General features: G+C 37.3%; 1 protein-coding gene across 12 annotated transcripts in view; it reads left to right on the forward strand.

Annotated features, from left to right (window-relative positions):
* SLC44A5 (solute carrier family 44 member 5) overlaps positions 1-17,624 on the forward strand; it is a 550,857-nt gene that overhangs the window by 485,375 nt on the left and 47,858 nt on the right. For all 12 annotated transcript variants that reach the window (XM_038001850.2, XM_073007201.1, XM_038001855.2 and 9 more), the window contains one exon: positions 10,809-10,893. In XM_038001850.2, the coding sequence (XP_037857778.2) occupies positions 10,809-10,893 (85 nt within the window). The remainder of the gene's footprint in view (positions 1-10,808; positions 10,894-17,624) is intronic.

The following is a 17,624-nucleotide window of genomic DNA, read 5'->3' on the forward strand; positions in this document are numbered from 1 at the left end:
AAAATATTAAGAGTTTTTTCATTTAAAAATTAGGCCAGCTAGGGTGGCTCATGCCTGTAATCCTAGCACTTTGGGAAGCTGAGGCGAACCAATCACTTGAGCCCAGAAGTTCAAGACCGGCCTGGGAAACATGGTGAAAGCCTGTCTCTACCCAAAAAAAAATTAAAATTAAAATAAAAAAAAATTAGCTGAGGATGATGGAGTGCCTGTAATCCCAGCTACTCGGGAGTCTGAGATGGGAGGATGGCTTGAGCTCAGGAGATGGAGGTTGCAGTCAGCTGAGATTGCACCACTGCACTCCAGCCTGGACAACAGAGCCAGACCTTGTCTGAGTTTGAAAAAATAAAAATAAAAATAATGGCAGATATCATAGAATCATGACAGATAATTATGAGTATTTTTATTTTTTTGTATGTTTATATGCATTGCAAATTTCTACCCAAAATGTGTATTACTTTTGTATTCCTCCAATTTTCCAAAATTAAAGCATTTAAAAGAGAAATAAATATGCTGAGACAATAGATTGTCTTCCTGATTAAAGCCCCTTTAAAATAAAAAAAAAAAAAATGAACATTCTCTCAAAAGAATATGTACCCTGGAGTCAAATTCCGACTTTACCTCCTTATAGCATTGATCTATGGGCATGGAACACAACCTACCTCAGTCTTAATTTCCTGGTAATGAAGCAAAAATTAAATGAGAGAACAGTCATGTAGGAGAAGCATGCATTGACCTTCTATTTATAAAGCATTTTCATATTGTTGAGGTCCTCCAATGGACCAGTCACTATGCAATATACTAGAGCAAATAAGACACAGATTTCTTCTTCAAGAGTCTCTTGGTCTTCAGAGACAAAGTCAAGAAAGCTATGGATTCAATCTATTGTGTTCGGTGCAGTGTGCTATCTTAAGTCTAAAGTATAGTGCTGGCAATCTCATCTGAAGCAGCCACACTTACCTTCACCCTTCCTTTTCCTAGTCTCTGGCACAAGATCTTGATTTACTGTCTTAGATACTTATCACTGCCTGAATTTATCCTTGTTATTAATTGGTTAGCTTTGTTTATCTTCCCGGGCTGGGCCCAAAGTTGTTTGAGATCAGGGCCATTCTCTGCCTTTTTCACTGCAGTATCTTCAGAACCTACAGCATTGTCTGGCATTACAATATGTGCTCAGTAAATTCACTGTTAAATGAATGAGAAAAAAGGGATAACACAGATAAGAATGATTTGCTCCCAAAGTGGAGGTCAGCTTAAAGATCTGATCAGGTCCTCAACACCACTAAGTGAGTCTGACTATTATTACTATCATTTGGAAATTTAGAAAACTAAAATTCAGAAAGGTTAAAATACTTGTTAAGTTTCAACTGTCTATTAAATAGCAAGGGTAGCACATTCTGACCCTAAATCTTGTGCTGTTTAGGCTACACACAGTTGCAGTGAACTTGGCTTTCCATTTTACTTGTTTAACCCAGGCCTAAAAATCTTAAACATAGCATAGCTCATAAAAGTATCATTACATGTTCTAAAACACCACAAATAAATGTGTGTGTGTGTGTGTATTTCTATGCCAAAATGAAATGCATCTATGTTAGGATGTGTAAGAAATTTAGGCAGCTCTAAAATAGGGTAACTTACTTGTTAGACTTTAACAATTGTCATGATGTGTTTAAGCAATCCTTTGATTCCCAACTCTGGAAGACATTCCTTAATAACTGAGCCCAAAGTCCATGTTTAGAGGTGGTGTGATATTTGAGATGTAGCTTTTGGCCTTTTGTGCTTCATCTAACCAAAAAGACTCTAGGAGAAACACCAGGGGTTTTTTAAGTGTCAAAAGAGATGAAACAACGACTTCAAAGGAAAACGGAGTGCTTTGTTGTTGTGTGTAACTTTCTCTGCCTCTTGAGCTCTGGGAAAGTTGTTCATGACACTTAGGTACAGACCTTTTCTTTGAGATTTCCACACAAAAAAAGCAAGAACTTGATTGATTTTTGATGCCACCTACTGGCTACTACAAAAACTTCAGCTTGTAAAGGTTGTGCTAAAATTACTTTGAACATTGATGCAGCCCCATTACCAAGACTGAAATACGTGACCCCATGAGGTTAAGATAAGAAAACAAAAGATTAAGGGGACAATGCTCTTCTATTTAAGATTTTTAAAAATTGATATGTAATATTTGTACCTTTCTATGGGGTTCGTATGATATTTTGTTACATGCATAAAATGTGTAATGTTCAAGTCAGGGTATTTGGTGTATTCGTCACCCAAGTATTTATCATTTCCATGTGTTAAGAACATTTCAAGTCCTGTCTCCTAGCTACTTTGAAATATACAATACATTGTTGCTACCTATAGTCATCTTTCCATGCTATGGAACATTAAAAGGTATTCCTTCTATCTAATTGTATGTTTGTACCCATTAACCATTAACCCATTAATCAGCTTCTCTTCACTCCCTAGCCCCTGCCCCACTCACATAAGCTTTCAGTTTGCTAGTATTCTGTTGAGAATTTTTGCATCTATGTTTATCAGGGATATTGCCCTGTAGTGTGTGTGTGTGTGTTTGTTTTTATGTCCTTGTCTGACTTTGGTATCAGAGTAATGCTGGCCTCATAGAATGACTTAAAAAGAATTCTCTCCTCTCTAGTTTTCTGGAATAGTTTGAAGAGAAGTGGTTTTCATTCTTCTCTGTAAATTTGGTAGAATTCAGCAGTGAAACCATCTGATCCTGAACTTTTCTTTGTTTGGAAAATTTGTATCGTTGATCCAATCTCATTACTTGTTATTGGTCTGTTTGGTTTTTCTATTTCTTGATTCAACCTTGGTAGGTTGTATGTGTCCATGAATTTATCCATTTTTCTAGTTTGTTTGTGTACAGTTTTTTCATAACAGTCTCCGATAGCATTTTTCATTTCTGTGATATCAGTTGTAATGTCTCTTCTTTTATTTCTGATTTTATTTATTTGGATCTTTTCTCTTTTTCTTGGTTAGCCTAGCTAGTAGTTTATCAATTTTATTTTTTTCAATAAAAATTTTGTTTCATTAATTGTTTCCATTGCTTTTTAGTCTCTATTTTGTTCTCCTCTCATTTTTATTTATTTACTTCTACTAATTTTGGGTTGGTTTGTTCTTGCTTTTCTAGTTCCTTGAGGTGCATTGTTAGATTGTTAGATTGTCTTCCTGCTTTTATGATGTAGGTGTTTATTGCCATAAATTTTCCTGTTAGCACTGCTTTTGCTCTATTCCATCAGTTTTGGTACACTGTGTTTTGATTTTCATTTGTTTCAAACATTTTAAAAATTTCCTCCTAATTTCTTTCTTGACCTAACAGTCATTCAGAAGCATGTTATTTAATTTTTATGTATTTATAGTTTCCCAAGTGCTTCTCATTACTGATTTCTAATTGTATGCTGTTGTAGTCTAAGAAGAAACTTGATATGATTTTAATTTTTAATGATCACACAAGTTGGCCTTGGGTGGCAGCTGCAAACAGAATAATCTTTCTCAGGGAACTTGTAGATGTGTGGTGGCCCTGCCACTGGGCGCATTGGGATCTATGCCAATGGCTTGCACTTTGGCCTTGGTGAGAGCAGCCAGCAGCAGCACATGGCTGCAGGTAGGGGATGTCAGTGGGGACTCCAGGTACGTGGAGATACAAGAGTTGTTGAGCCCTAGGACAGGATGCAGTATGGTAGGTTCCAGGCTCTGAAAATGGTGCCTTGCTATTGCTTTTTTTTTTTTTTTTTTTTTCCTTTTTTTTGATACTTTAAGTTCTGGGGTACATGTGCAGAACATGCAGGTTTGTTACTAGGTGTACACGTGCCATGATGGTTTGCTGTGCCCATCAACCTGTCATCTACACTAGGTATTTCTCCTAAGGCTATCCCTCGCCTAACCTCCCACTGCCCAACAGGCCTTGGTGTGTGATGTTCCTCTCCCTGTGTCCATGTGTGCTCATTGTTCAACTTCCCTTTATGAGTGAGAGCACGCAGTGTTTGTTTTTCTGTTCTTGTTGTAGTTTACTGAGAATGATGGTTTCCAGCTTCATCCATGTCCATACAAAGGACATGAACTCATCCTGTTTTATGGCTGCACAGTATTCCATGGTATATATGTGACACATTTTCTTTATCCAGCCTGCCATTGATGGGCATTTGAGTGGGTTCCAAGTCTTTGCTATCGTGAACAGTGCTGCAATAAATATACATATACATGTGTCTTTATAGTAGAATGATTTCTAATCCTTTGGGTATATACCTAGTAATGGGATGGCTGGGTCAAATGGTATTTCTAGTTCTAGATCCTTGAGGAATCACCACACTGCCTTCCACAATGGTTGAACTAATTTACACTCCTACCAACAGTGTAAAAGTGTTCCTATTTCTCCACATCCTCTCCAGCATTTTTTTGCTTCCTGACTTTTTAATGACCATCATTCTAACTGGCGTGAGATGGTATCTCATTGTGGTTTTGATTTGCATTTCTCTAATGACAAGTGATGATGAGCTTTTTTCCATATGTTTGTTGGCTGCATAAATTTCTTCTTTTGAGAAGTGTCTGTTCATATCCTTCGCCCACTTTTTGATAGGGTTGTTTTCTTCTTGTAAATGTATTTAAGTTCTTTGTAGATTCTGGATATTAGCCCTTTGTCAGATGGGTAGATTGCAAAAATGTTCTCCCATTCTGTAGGTTGCCTATTCACTCTGATGATAGCTTCTTTTGCTGTGCAAAAGTTCTTTAGTTTAATTATATCCCATTTGTCAATGCGTCAATCTCGATCTCACTGGGAGCTGCAGACCAGAGCTGTTCCTATTGGGCCATCTTGCCAGCCGCCTTGCTATTTCTTCTTAGACCTCAGAGAGGGGTGCGAGACCCAGTAGAAGTTTCTCTTCGGAGCAATACTATTATGCAGTCTCCAGGCAATTTTCTATGTTAGTCTTAGGGCCTGAGTCGGTCAAGGGGCTCACCCATGGCTAGAATTGCAGGAGTTTGTGTTTGGAGTGTGAACCACTAGGGGTCTCTCACCGTTTTCCTGCATTGGAAAGCCTCTCTAGGTTTCCAGCTGATCCTGGCTGAGCATGCCTTCTCTCTTCACTCTCCTTCTATGCCTTAGATCTTTCCTGTCACTTTACTGTTGAATTCTAGCATTCTCGCTTGGGTGATCTATTCAAAGTGTGATTATATACTTGTTATTTTGGTTCTTCTTTGTAGTGAAGGTGGATGCTATATGCCTCTCGTCAGCCATTTTGAAGTGCCTCCCATTTAAGCCTTGCATTCAATTCAGCAGCCATGTGAAGCAATAGCAACTTAGTTTTCAATCCACTGACCTCTGACAAAATGGCAAGGGCGTCTTACAAATCTCTTTGATTGAACTTGCTGCTAGTGTCCACACACAATTTGGTTTAATGTTTAAAATTTGAATCAAAATAATATATGCATGTGAAAACAAACAAAATAGTAATGAAGAGTTTATAGTAAAAGCAATGCTCTCTCATCCTAGGACTCCTCACCCACACTTTCCTTTTGCTGAGACAATCTCTTCTCTCTCTGGTTTTAGTTCTTCTGGCAGTTTGTTTTTACAGAACTTTAAATAATAAGCTTATTTTATTTCGTGCTTGTTAAGTTTAGATAATATCCACTGACAGACTGCTATGGGAAATGAAGATTTCCAACTCATACACATTATCTTTTTTACTGATCCCTTTCACCCATATTTGGTAGTTAAATTACTACGTTTAGATTTCCTTGTGGTTACTTTTATGACTTTAAATAGTATGCAATACCTCTACTTCTTGTTCTACTAACTTTTGTCAGTGTCTCAGCTCATCTTTATGTAAGAGGATATTATCCCTCCTACCCTTCTGTCCACCTTTTCCCTGTCACCTTTTACTTTCTGGAAATACATTTTCTGCAAATACCATTTTACATGATCAAATTTGTCACCATTTATGTTCAGTTCTGGAACTTCAACAGAATCTGGCATGTTCTATTGGTAGGTTGGTTCCAGAATTTGAAAATGATTTTAAAAACTTTTGCTTTGTCATAACTGTGCAAACCGTTTTCACTGTCAGGCCATTGCTTTCTTATTTGTACTATGTCCTTGATATCAAAGCCAAATCTCACACTTCATTAGCAGCGTAGGATCATCTCACATTTCAGTTTGCTTCAACATAGTGACTTCCTAGCATATTTTTTTCTTTGCCCGCAAGGTTTTTCTTGGATAGTCTTCATCAGGACAATGTGTTTTTCTGCCGTCTCAATCATACTGTTTTTCAGAGGCCCCCCTTTTCTCTGAAGATCTACCTTGCAGAGCTGCTGTCCTTTTCCTTTACTCAGGACCTGGTAAATTGTAGGCCTATTGCATAGCTTTAATTCTGGGGCTTCTCTACCTTGTTAAATTGTCTTTTTCTAGAGTTATCAGCTTTGTGAAACAAAAGTACAGAATGCCCAGTTAACTTAATTTCATACAAATAATAATTTTTAGTATAAGTATGTGAATTTATTGTTTCCTATATCTCAAGGCTGCCTGTCTTTCTGTTGACCCTCCTTTTTTTCATGGAGAATATTCTCAATTACATTCCTAAGAAAAGAAAACATAAGAAATAAACTTGCTGAGTTCCTGAGTCTTTTTTGTCTCTTCGTCTTTTCTTTTCTCTTTTTATATTTGATTGATGGTATAGCTGTAGAAGTGTAGCTTGAAAAACAATTCTCTTCAGAAATGTGAAGACATTGCTCCATTATTTTTGGCATCTAACATGTCTAATGCCAGTATAATTTACATATATCATGATAAGTTTCTTCCTTTTAGAGAGTACTTAAATCATTTCTTTATTCTTAGTGGTCTGAAATCTCACAATTTGATAGAGGCCTTTTTAATTCTTTCTTTGAGTCCTTAGTAAGTCCCTTAATCCTAAAGAACTATGACTCTCATCAGCTCTGGACAATTTTCTTTTGTTATTTCTTTGTGATTTTTATCCCTTCCATTTTTTCAGTTGTCTTTCTGAAACTATTGGTCATACCTTGGATCTCCTGGATTAGTCTCAGTGCCTCTTCTTTTTTTCCTTTTATTTTTTATCTCTGACTTTTTGCTCTGTATTTTAGAATTTCTTAATTTTTTCCAGGTCTTCTTTTGATTTTTTTTTATTTTGGCAATTCTATTTTAATCTTTATAAGCCCTTCTTGTTCTCCAATTATTCTTTTACAATAACATCACAGTTTCATTTTGTGAATAATCTGCTTAAATTTCTCTAAATATATTAGAAGTTTTAAAATTCCCTCCTGTGCCCTTAATTATTTTAATAATTTAATTTTTGTTTGTTTAGTTTTTCTCTTTTATATTTTGATTCCTAATATATGCCTGATGCTACATAATTATCCATTACTAAAGAAAAAAGGACTGGGTGGTTTGGGTGGATTTGCTTTGCTGCTGTGTTAGTCGGTCATCTTACCAAAGAGGACTCTGCACCATGTGGGGTGACAGGGCTGTGTTGACTGTCATATGCCATTACAGCATGAATTGGTAGGAAGCTGGATGTCAGGCACTGGCTTTCAAAATGCCATAAAACAAGCTTGTGCAACCCACGGCTCACAGGCTCCATGTGGCCCAGCATGGCGTTCAGTGCAGCCCAACACAAAAATCATAAACTTTCTTAAAATATTATGAGATTTTTTTTTTTTTTTTCAATTTTAGTTTTAGCTCATCAGCTATTTTCTGGAAACTGGAATTCTAAGCATAGAGGTCTGGGAGAAAGACAGTGGTTCTGATTTGCACTGAAAATCTGTATGGAAACTTTCAATTAATCTCTCTGCTTTGGCTACATTTCTCGCTCTCAACTCAGTCTAGCATGTTTCATGATTTATAACAGGTAAATTCTGTCCCACCCTCCCTGAACCCCTGTATGGTGCATTCATTCAGCACACTTCAGTATTCATCCCATGTTCCAAATATTGCTGAACTCTCCTATACAATTGTGAGCAAATCACATCATCCACATTCTTAGCTTGTATGTTGAGGTTTATTCATGTATTGGTACTTTTACTATTTTATTCCGATGAGTCTCAGGAAAGAAGAGAGATAGGCCTGGTACATCATCTTGAACTAGTGGTTTGCTATTGTTTCTATTTTATTTCTTGGTGGAAATATAATTTAAGTTAAATTATGAGTTACTTCCTCAATTACTTCCACAGAATTGTTCAGCTGCAATCACCATCATCTACTTTGCACCTAAAAAATCTGAGTTCAGGCCGGGCGTGGTGGCGTATGCCTGTAATCCCAGCACTTTGGGAGGCCGAGGCAGGCAGATCACCTGAGGTCAGGAGTTCAAGACCAGCCTGACCAACATGGCAAAACCACATCTCTACTAAAAGGACAAAAATTAGCCAGACATGGTGTTAGGCGCCTGTAATCCCATCTACTCAGGAGGCTGAGGCAGGAGAATTGCTTGAACCCTGGAGGTAGAGGTTGCAGTGAGCCGAGATCATGCCACTGTACTCTAGCCTGGGGGACAAGAGTGAGACACTGTCTCCAAAAAAAAAAAAAAAAAATGTGGTCCACTGAAATTTGAGAATATCAAAGGCTATGGTAAAATGACTGTAGATTTGTGCTGAAATACTAAGGGCAATTCTAAGACTTACTTGAAAACCTTTGAGATAAATATTTTCAAAAACTTATTATGGAATTGATCTCATTCATTCTAAAACATCTGATAAGTGTCTACAGCGGGCCAAGTATGAGGTTAAGTTCTGGCAAGGTAGGGATGTAAAGATGAATAAGGTATAAACCTTACCCTTGAGGATAATATGATCTGGTGAATAACTTGAGTTTATATAGCAGTTTGCAGTTTATAAATCAGTTTTACCAATGGTGAACTCTTGGCACTTACTAATTTATTATTCACAGTTTTAACTACTCCCAAGGGACCCTAGTGATCCATGATATGTATAATTTACTCATTTGCTTAAGTACAAATTTGAATCACATGCACTGTGAGACTGTGTGGATGACGTTGTTGCTTGGGTGGCGAAATAGCCAAGCTAACACTTAGAGATCTCAAAGTAGTAGCCTTGTACATATTGTGTATGAATTTATAACCAGCTTCTTCAGCCATTTGAATTTAGTGGAATACAAACTTAGAATGAGTTTATTTTTCTCATATCATTGCCTTTAACAGTGCTCCTTCAGATCTCCCTTCTCACTTTGATATTTCAGGCAGATTACATAGTTTTCAGACACTTTCTGTTGTTAAAATTTCAGTGTAGTCCAATTTAAGATTTCAATTTCATTTCTTTCAATCCCTAAGCTCAGGTTTGACTCTGCCAAAGAACTTGAAGTGAGAGAGAGGACCTGGCCTGCTATTACCCGTCTCCTCTCTTCCTTTTTGGTTCTAGCTTATTCAATATGCTGTGAGGGGTGGAAGAAGAAAAGGCACGATGTGTTTTACTTTCCTAGCTACTGCCCCTTCTTACTAAAGAAAAAAGAACTGGAATGTTTCTGTGGACTTGCTTTGCTGTTGTTTTTGTCACTGTGGCTAGGACATAACTGACCAGCTGTCAACACTCACTAGGGCAGGCATCCAAGGGCTGGCTCTCTCATGGGGTGCAGGTGGACGTTTTCTGGGGCAGTCCTCACTGAATAGTTCTTTGATGTAAGTGATCAGCTTTGGTTTGCCCTCCTCCAAACCCTTTCAGCTCCATCCCTGGTGATTCACCTCCACAGTCTCCTAATGTCAGGTGAGGTACCACCAGGGAGGCTGAAGCCCATTTATTGATTCCATATCCTACTATGATGGGCTGTTTTACTGCTGCCCTCTTTCTGCCTCATTGACTTTTTTTTCCAATTCTCTTGTGGTCTCTTTGGGTCTCATTTCTCCCTGCTCAAATGGGCATGGAAGACTGACTAGCAGGTCTGCCACATAAGAGGTGTTCCATTAGAAAATGAGATGTTGGTCTACCCCTCTTACTGCACCTTCAGTCTCTATGACAGATTCTCTTAGAACCCTCTATAACCTGGAATTTGGAAGAAACAACTTGTCCTCTCCTCAGAGGGGATGGTAGGGAAAGTTCTATTAACTTGTCTTAAGTCCACTGCATTATCTTAGGCCCTCCCAACACCTCTGTGAAGTAGGTAGGACTAGTATTATCTTCATTTTACTGATGAGAAAATTGAGATTCAAAAGAGAACCATGGCTTGCTAAATGGCAGAATAATACACCACTCAAAACTAATGATAATGAATATCAACCTGCTTCATTACTCTGCCATTGGCTATAATTTTCAGCAGAGAGAAAGTATCACTTAATTCATTTATGTTTTCTCAGATTACTAAAGTAATGTATATTTATTTTGGGAAATCCATAAAAGCATAAAAATTAACTAAGCAATATAATCCCAACATTCAGATGTAATAATTTGTTTCTTCATGTTATACCTGTTTTTATAAATTAAAATCAAATCATATGTTAATATTCTTTAGTAACCTGCTTCCTAAAATTGATGTATTGTAAATTTCACCAACCATTAGATATGTTCTTTAGCATTATTTTCAATGGCAATGTAATATTCTACTTTATGGGTATACAAATCTATTTAACCAATCTCCTGTTGATGGATAGTTTGATTATTTCAACTTTTTACTATTAGAAAAAAAGACATTTTAAAGGTTAGGTACTTAAGGGTGAGGGGGGATATATTTCAGCTGTCTATAGATAATGAAGCCAATTTTTAAAGGTTATTTATCAAAAGTGTTCAGGGTCTGATGATGTGGAACATTTCCATGGTCACTAAAAAGATTGTGTTTTCTTTCTTAACAGGAACAAGACCATTTTGTTTTACTTTAACCTGTTACGCTGTACCAGTCCCTCCGTGTTGCTAAACCTACAGTGCCCTACCACACAGGTAAGGCAAAAGGTGCCTCACTGGTGGTGTCAGCCATTCTGAACATTCTTGGATAAAAGAATTCAGAAATTCCATTTGAGTTATCTGTGTGTGTGCATGGGCGGGGGGTTAATTATGAATTTCTAGAAGATGGGAAGACATAAGTGTGAGCTTATATTTGTTTATATATAATCAAAACTAAGCAGAAATTAATCATTTTAGGATCACTTAGGAAGCTCAATGATTGTCTTGTCCAACCACTTACTTTTATAAACATTTGCAGCCCAAAGAAATGGAGTTTTTATCAAGATCAACATTGTATTAGGAAAAGTAAAGTTAGCTACTATAACTAATGAATCCAAGTTTTTCATTGACTTCACACAATAACATTTTTTTTTGACCATATAACAGTACAAGGCAGGTGTTTGTGGTCAGTAGGTACTCTTCTCTAGGCTCCTTCCATCTTAGGGGTGGTTTAAACACTTAAGGGTGGCTCTGCTATTCCTTAAATCTTCCCCATCATCTGCATCCAGCAATGAAAAGGACACAGTAAGGATGAATAAAACACTCCTGCTCTTAAAAGCCTTGGATAAGAAGTTTCACACATTGCATTTCCACTTATATGCCACAGACACAAACTGGTTATAAGTGGTCACATCCCTCAAAGACCCAAAGACAGAAATACCATTTGACTCAGCAATCCCATTACTGGGTATATACCCAAGGAAATATAAATCATCCTACTAAAAAGATGCATGCACATGTGTGTTCACTGCAGCACTATTCACAATAGCAAAGACATGGAATCAACCTAAATGTCCATCAATGATAGATTGGATAAAGAAAATGTGGTACATATACACCATGAAATATTATGCAGCCATTAAAAAAGAGCAAGGTCACATCCCTTGCAAAGACATGGATGGAGCTGGCGGTCATTATTCTTAGAAAACTAAAACAGGAACAGAAAACCAAATGCCACACATTCTCACTTATAAGTGAGTGCTAAATGATGAGAACATATGGACACAAAGAGGGGAACAACAGACATGGGAGCCTATCAGAAGATGAAGGGTGGGAGGAGAAAGAAGGTCAGGAAAATTAACTAATGGATACTAAGCTTAATACCTGGGTAATAAAATAATCTGTTCAACAAAACTCCATGATACAAGTTTACCTATGTAACAAACCTGCACATGTACCTCTGAACTTAAAATAAAAGTTTTCAAAAAAGAAATTTACATGTTTCTAATCCCATGAAAAAAAAAAATAGGTCACACCCAGATTCAAGGAGGAAGGAATTGAGCAATATAGCTATGAGCTGAGCTGCCTTTTCTATACCATGGAACAAATGGAACAAGAGACACAAACCTCAATGAATACTTAAGTGTGTCTTCTATAGTCTACCTCTCTGGCCTCCAGAACACTCTTCTTCCCAAAGGAGAACCCAGAGTCCCATGTAGCACTGCCTTTAACTCAAAGTCCAGAATCTACAGATGATGTATCGTTCTCTTTATCAAGTCTTGACACTACATGTACAATAAGTAACAAAGACAGAAAAATTAGAATTATAAACTCCCATTTAGAAAAGAAGGAGTGATAAATACACAGCAGTTTCTGGATTGTGGCAATGGAGAACAGTCTTTTTTTCCACCTGGATTGTGTTCTCTGAGAAGAACATTCCCTGTCCATTGCTTCCTATAGCCCTTTGCTTGGCCACCTGGGAGGTGATTTTCTGTCCTCTAGCCTCCAGGCCACACCATTGCTGAGTACTGGGAAGTATACTGTCTTGAGGCCCATATTGCTTTGAAGCTCACTTTCAGGTGTGTTTCATATCACAAATATTATTTTAACAGTGAAAGGCTTCTTAAGGCTACCTCATTTTTTTTTAGCAATACAGTTACTTCTGATTTTTTGCTTTTTCTTGGTTCCATGTGCCGGTAACTATACCCAAAGCTGATCCCTAGGATTAGTTTGTAAATCTGCTTTATTTCTTTGCTTCCTAATCTCCCTCGAAGACTTTTGAAATCTTACTTCTGCTGAGGCTAAAGCCCACTTGGGATGTTGGTATCTTTGTTCTGTGACCACTTCTACCCAGTTCCCCCAGGGCAAACCCTTGACCTTTCCAGTATTAATAATTGCTACCCTTTGTAATCTCAATTTCTCTGATCATCTCAATTCCTCTGATATTGCAACTCCAATAATTCTTTTACCTTACTGGGACCTGCAAACCACTGATCTTAACCCATCCAAAGTATCTCTCAGCTCCCTCATATTTGCATCTCCTACCTTACCTGACTTAGATTCCACAGTCTCTCAGTGAAATCACTCCCGTATACACATTCTTAATTCCATTGTCCCCTTTTACTTAGTTGTAAGTCCCTGGCAAAACCTGACTATAAAGATAGCTTTCAGCCTGCTCCGTGCCTGAATCCAGGCAGCTGTGTGTTCTTGGAGAAAAACATACAACAGTCATTTAAATTCAGGACCTAACTTCAAGTGGGCCATTAATGCTGTCTCAACCATTCTACAGACCCTTGTCCATTCTATAGCTTACTGCCTTAGAAAACAATTTCACACCTTTTCTTCTCACCTGGAACCTCCAAGATCTCTTTCCCAATCTCCATGCCAGCCTCTGACTTTGTTTCCTGTCTCACTGAGCAAGTAGAAGCATTCAGAAGACAACTTTTAAAATCTCCCTCTCTGACATCCATTTGCCCACCTATCTTCATCTATGTCATATACTCATTCTGCCTTCCCTCTAGTTCCCCGTGGGTGAACTGGCTGTGCTTCTAAGACCAGCCCGTCCATTTGTGCATTAAATCTCATCCTCTTGCATAATTAAGCACATCACTTCAGAAATGTTGTTTTTTATTATTTTTTCCTTCTCTACTAATTTGTCTCCATCAATATACAAAGTATATGGCTTGATCATTAATCCTCTTCAAGTATTTCTGCAAATGTTACCTTCTTAGTGAGGCCTCCTCGACTACTTACTCAAAACTATAATCCCACCCAGCCATTCCTCTCTGTCTCTAGTATCCTTTCTATCCTTATTTACTTACCATCTTATACCATCTTATTCATTACCACTTATTACCATCTGACAGCAAACATTTTACTCATTTGTTATTTGTTTCCTGTCTCCCCCTAGTAGAAAACAAATTGCTTAAGGGCAAGGATTTTTATCTGGTTCGTTCACTACGGTTATTTCTTTGATCTTAAAAAATTTTCCCCTTGATCCCACATCCCCCTCCAGCTACTGGTCCATATCTCTGTGCCTCTTTTATTTTTTTTTCAAAACTCCTCAAAAGAATAGTCCACATTTATCTATCTAAATCCTTTCCTCTCACTCTCATTGAAGCTTTTATCCCTACTTCAATTTCCCCTAAACAATACCATCAACCTCAACATTATTAAGCTAATGGTTAGTATTAAATCCACATTTACTTGATCTAACAATAGTATTTAATCAATCCCTCCTCCTTAAAATACATTTTTCACCTGGTTTCCAGGGCACAACATTCTTCTATATTTCTTCCCAACTCTCTGGCTACTCCCTATCAGTCTCCTTTGATGAGTTATATTACTCTTTCCAACATCTTTTAAACACTGCATTTCCCTCCCACAAGAAGCTTAGTCCTTTTCTAAGTCTGTATTTACTTCTTTGATGATCTCACCTAGTCTCATAGGTTTAACACCATCTACTTGCTGACCTCTCAAATTTACATCTCCAAATAAATCTGCTCCCTGAGCTCCAGACCTTTCTATTCAACCACTCGTGCAATATTTCTACATGGATATTTGGTTGACATCTCAAATTTAACATGTCCACAACTGAATTCCTAATCTCTGACTTTATCCCTAAAATTGTTCCCCACCCCAACGTCTTCCCTGTCTCAATTAATGCCAGCTCCAAATACCTTGATTTCTACCTTATCCTTGATTTCCCTCTCTCTCATACCCATGTTTGAGCTCTCCTTAGGTCTCCCTCCAAAATGTACCCTGAGCCAAACTATTTCTCACCACCTCTTCTCTAGTTCAAGGAGCCATCATCTCTTTTTTAGATTAGTTCAAGGATCTCCTGACTGATCTTTCTGTTTCTGTCCTTGCTCCCTTACCCTTTGCAGTCTCTTTTCCACCCAGTAGCCAGTGTGGTCCTATTAAATATAAGTCTGATTATGTCTCTTCTTTGCTTAAATGCCCCAATAGCTTCCCAAGTTACTCATATGAAAAGCCAAAGTCCTAACAATGGCCTGTAAGATCCTTCACTGTCTGATGCACTCTCTGACCACACATCCTATCCTACTCCCTTTGCTCATTGCACTTGGGTCATACTGGCCATTTGTTGTATTAATACTTGAAAGGATTCAGGAACTCTCCTGCCTCAGAGACTTAGACTTTGCTGTTCTTCCTACATAGAGAATTATTTCTCCAGATGACTGTATGTCTTGATCAATCATCCTGTTCAAGAATTTCTGCAAATGTTACCTTCTTAGTGAGGCTTCTTTGACTACCTCTTTAAAATTAGAATCCCACCCAGCCACTCCTTTCTCTCTGGCCTCCTTTACAGCCTTATTTATTTATCATCTTATAGCATCTTACTTACTACTGTTTATTACCATCTTATGACGAACATTTTACTTATTTATTATTTGTTATCTGTCTCCCCCTACTGGAAGACAAATTGCTTGAGAGCAAGGCTTTTTATGTGTTGTTCACTACTACTTCTGTCCTTAGTGCCTGGAATAGGCACAGAATGGGGTATCAGTAAATATTTATTAAATGAATAAACAAATGACTGAACAAATGAAAGAATGAGTATCTTCCTAATTCTAGTTAAGAATTTTTCCACTATAATCTACAAATCTATCATTCCTATGATAAAACAAAATATACTTGCATATTATGCTTTTTTGTTGTTTCATAAATGAGTTACTAGATCATCTTTTCTTCATAACAAATGTAGTGTTTTAACCTTTAATGTAATTCACTCTCCCAGCCACCAAATTCCAATTTGTAATTGAGTGTTAAGCCTATCCAAATTAAAGATAAAAATAGTAATACCGAACTTGATGCGAAGTGCCCTTTGTGGTGCACAGAAAATCAGAACTGAGTCAGAATTAGCTCATTATTAGCTGAGTCATTATTAGCTGCTAATAATACAGACTTGCATTTAGTCTTCCAGACAGTGGTGCATATACTGATCTGAGCCATATTTTTATGCACTATGTTTTTGTTAACTGCCAGCATGGTCCAGACATGTGTCACGAGTACTTAAAGGACAGACTGTGATCAATTAGAACATCCAACCTCAATGTGACCTTCATTTTGACTAATTATATGTTGATTACTACTAATCAGCACCCTATTTGAAGTGAACAGATTGGTCTGATGGAGAAAGTAAACTGCAGTTGTGTTGTTTTTTAACAGCTCATTTGTGTCTAGAATGAGATTTGATGTGATTCTCCTTAACAAACCACGTTTTACCATTTTAATTACTTTCTTTTATGTGTTGAAAACACAGTACTTTTCTATGTGTAGTATACATTGTTTGTGTGTGTGCTTTGTAAATACAGAATCATCATGGTCTCAATTCAGAAGTACCTAGCATCATTTAAAGCCTGTGAAAGCGTTAGTGCTTTCAGTACTCACTTTTATAAATCCATTTAAGCGTATTCAATAGAAGTAGTTCAGTTGTCTTTCAATGTTATATCAGTCAATTGTTGAAGTCTAAATGTCTGTAAAGTATCTCCTAATATGTTAAAGGTTTATTCAGCTTGGCTCCAATCAGAGTGAACTTTTGACATTTGCATTGATAATCATCTTAACCTTCTTCTAAAATATGTGGATGTGTTGCATGCTGTGAATGTCCCTAAATTGTTCTTCAGCTTTCTTAGAAATATACCTATGAAAGGGTATTCAATTAGGAAAAGAGGAAATCAAATTGTCCCTGTTTGCAAATGACATGATTGTATATTTAAAAAACCCCATTGTCTCAGCCCAAAATCTCCTTCAGCTGATAAGCAACTTCAGCAAAATCTCAGGAAACAAATCAATGTGCAAGAATCACAAGCATTCCTATATACCAATAACACACAAACAGAGAGCCAAATCATTAGTGAACTCCCATTTACAATTGCTTCAAAGAGAATAAAATATCTAGGAATCCAACTTACAAGGAATGTGAAGGAACTCTTCAAGGAGAATTACAAACCACTGCTCAACAAGATAAAAGAGGACACAAACAAATGGAAGAACATTCCATGCTCATGGATAGGAAGAATCAATATCGTGAAAATGGCCATACTGCCCAAGGTAATTTATAGATTCAATGCCATCCCCATCAAGCTACCAATTACTTTCTTCACAGAATTGGAAAAAACTACTATGAAGTTCATATGGAACCAAGAAAGAGCCTGCATTGCCAAGACAATCCTAAGGAAAAAGAACAAAACTGGAGGTATCACACTACCTGACTTCAAACTATACTACAAGGCTACAGTAACCAAAACAGCATGGTACTGCTATTAAAACACAGATATAGACCACTGGGACAGAATAGAGCCCTCAGAAATAATACCACACCTCTACAACCATCTGATCTTTGACAAACCTGACAAAAACAAGAAATGGGGAAAAGATTCCCTATTTAATAAATAGTGCTGGGAAAATTGGCTAGTCATATGTAGAAAGCTGAAACTGGATCCCTTCCTTACACATTATACAAAAATTAATTCAAGATGGATTAA

The sequence above is a fragment of the Chlorocebus sabaeus genome, chromosome 20, assembly GCF_047675955.1.
Source record: "Chlorocebus sabaeus isolate Y175 chromosome 20, mChlSab1.0.hap1, whole genome shotgun sequence".
NCBI lineage: Eukaryota > Metazoa > Chordata > Mammalia > Primates > Cercopithecidae > Chlorocebus > Chlorocebus sabaeus.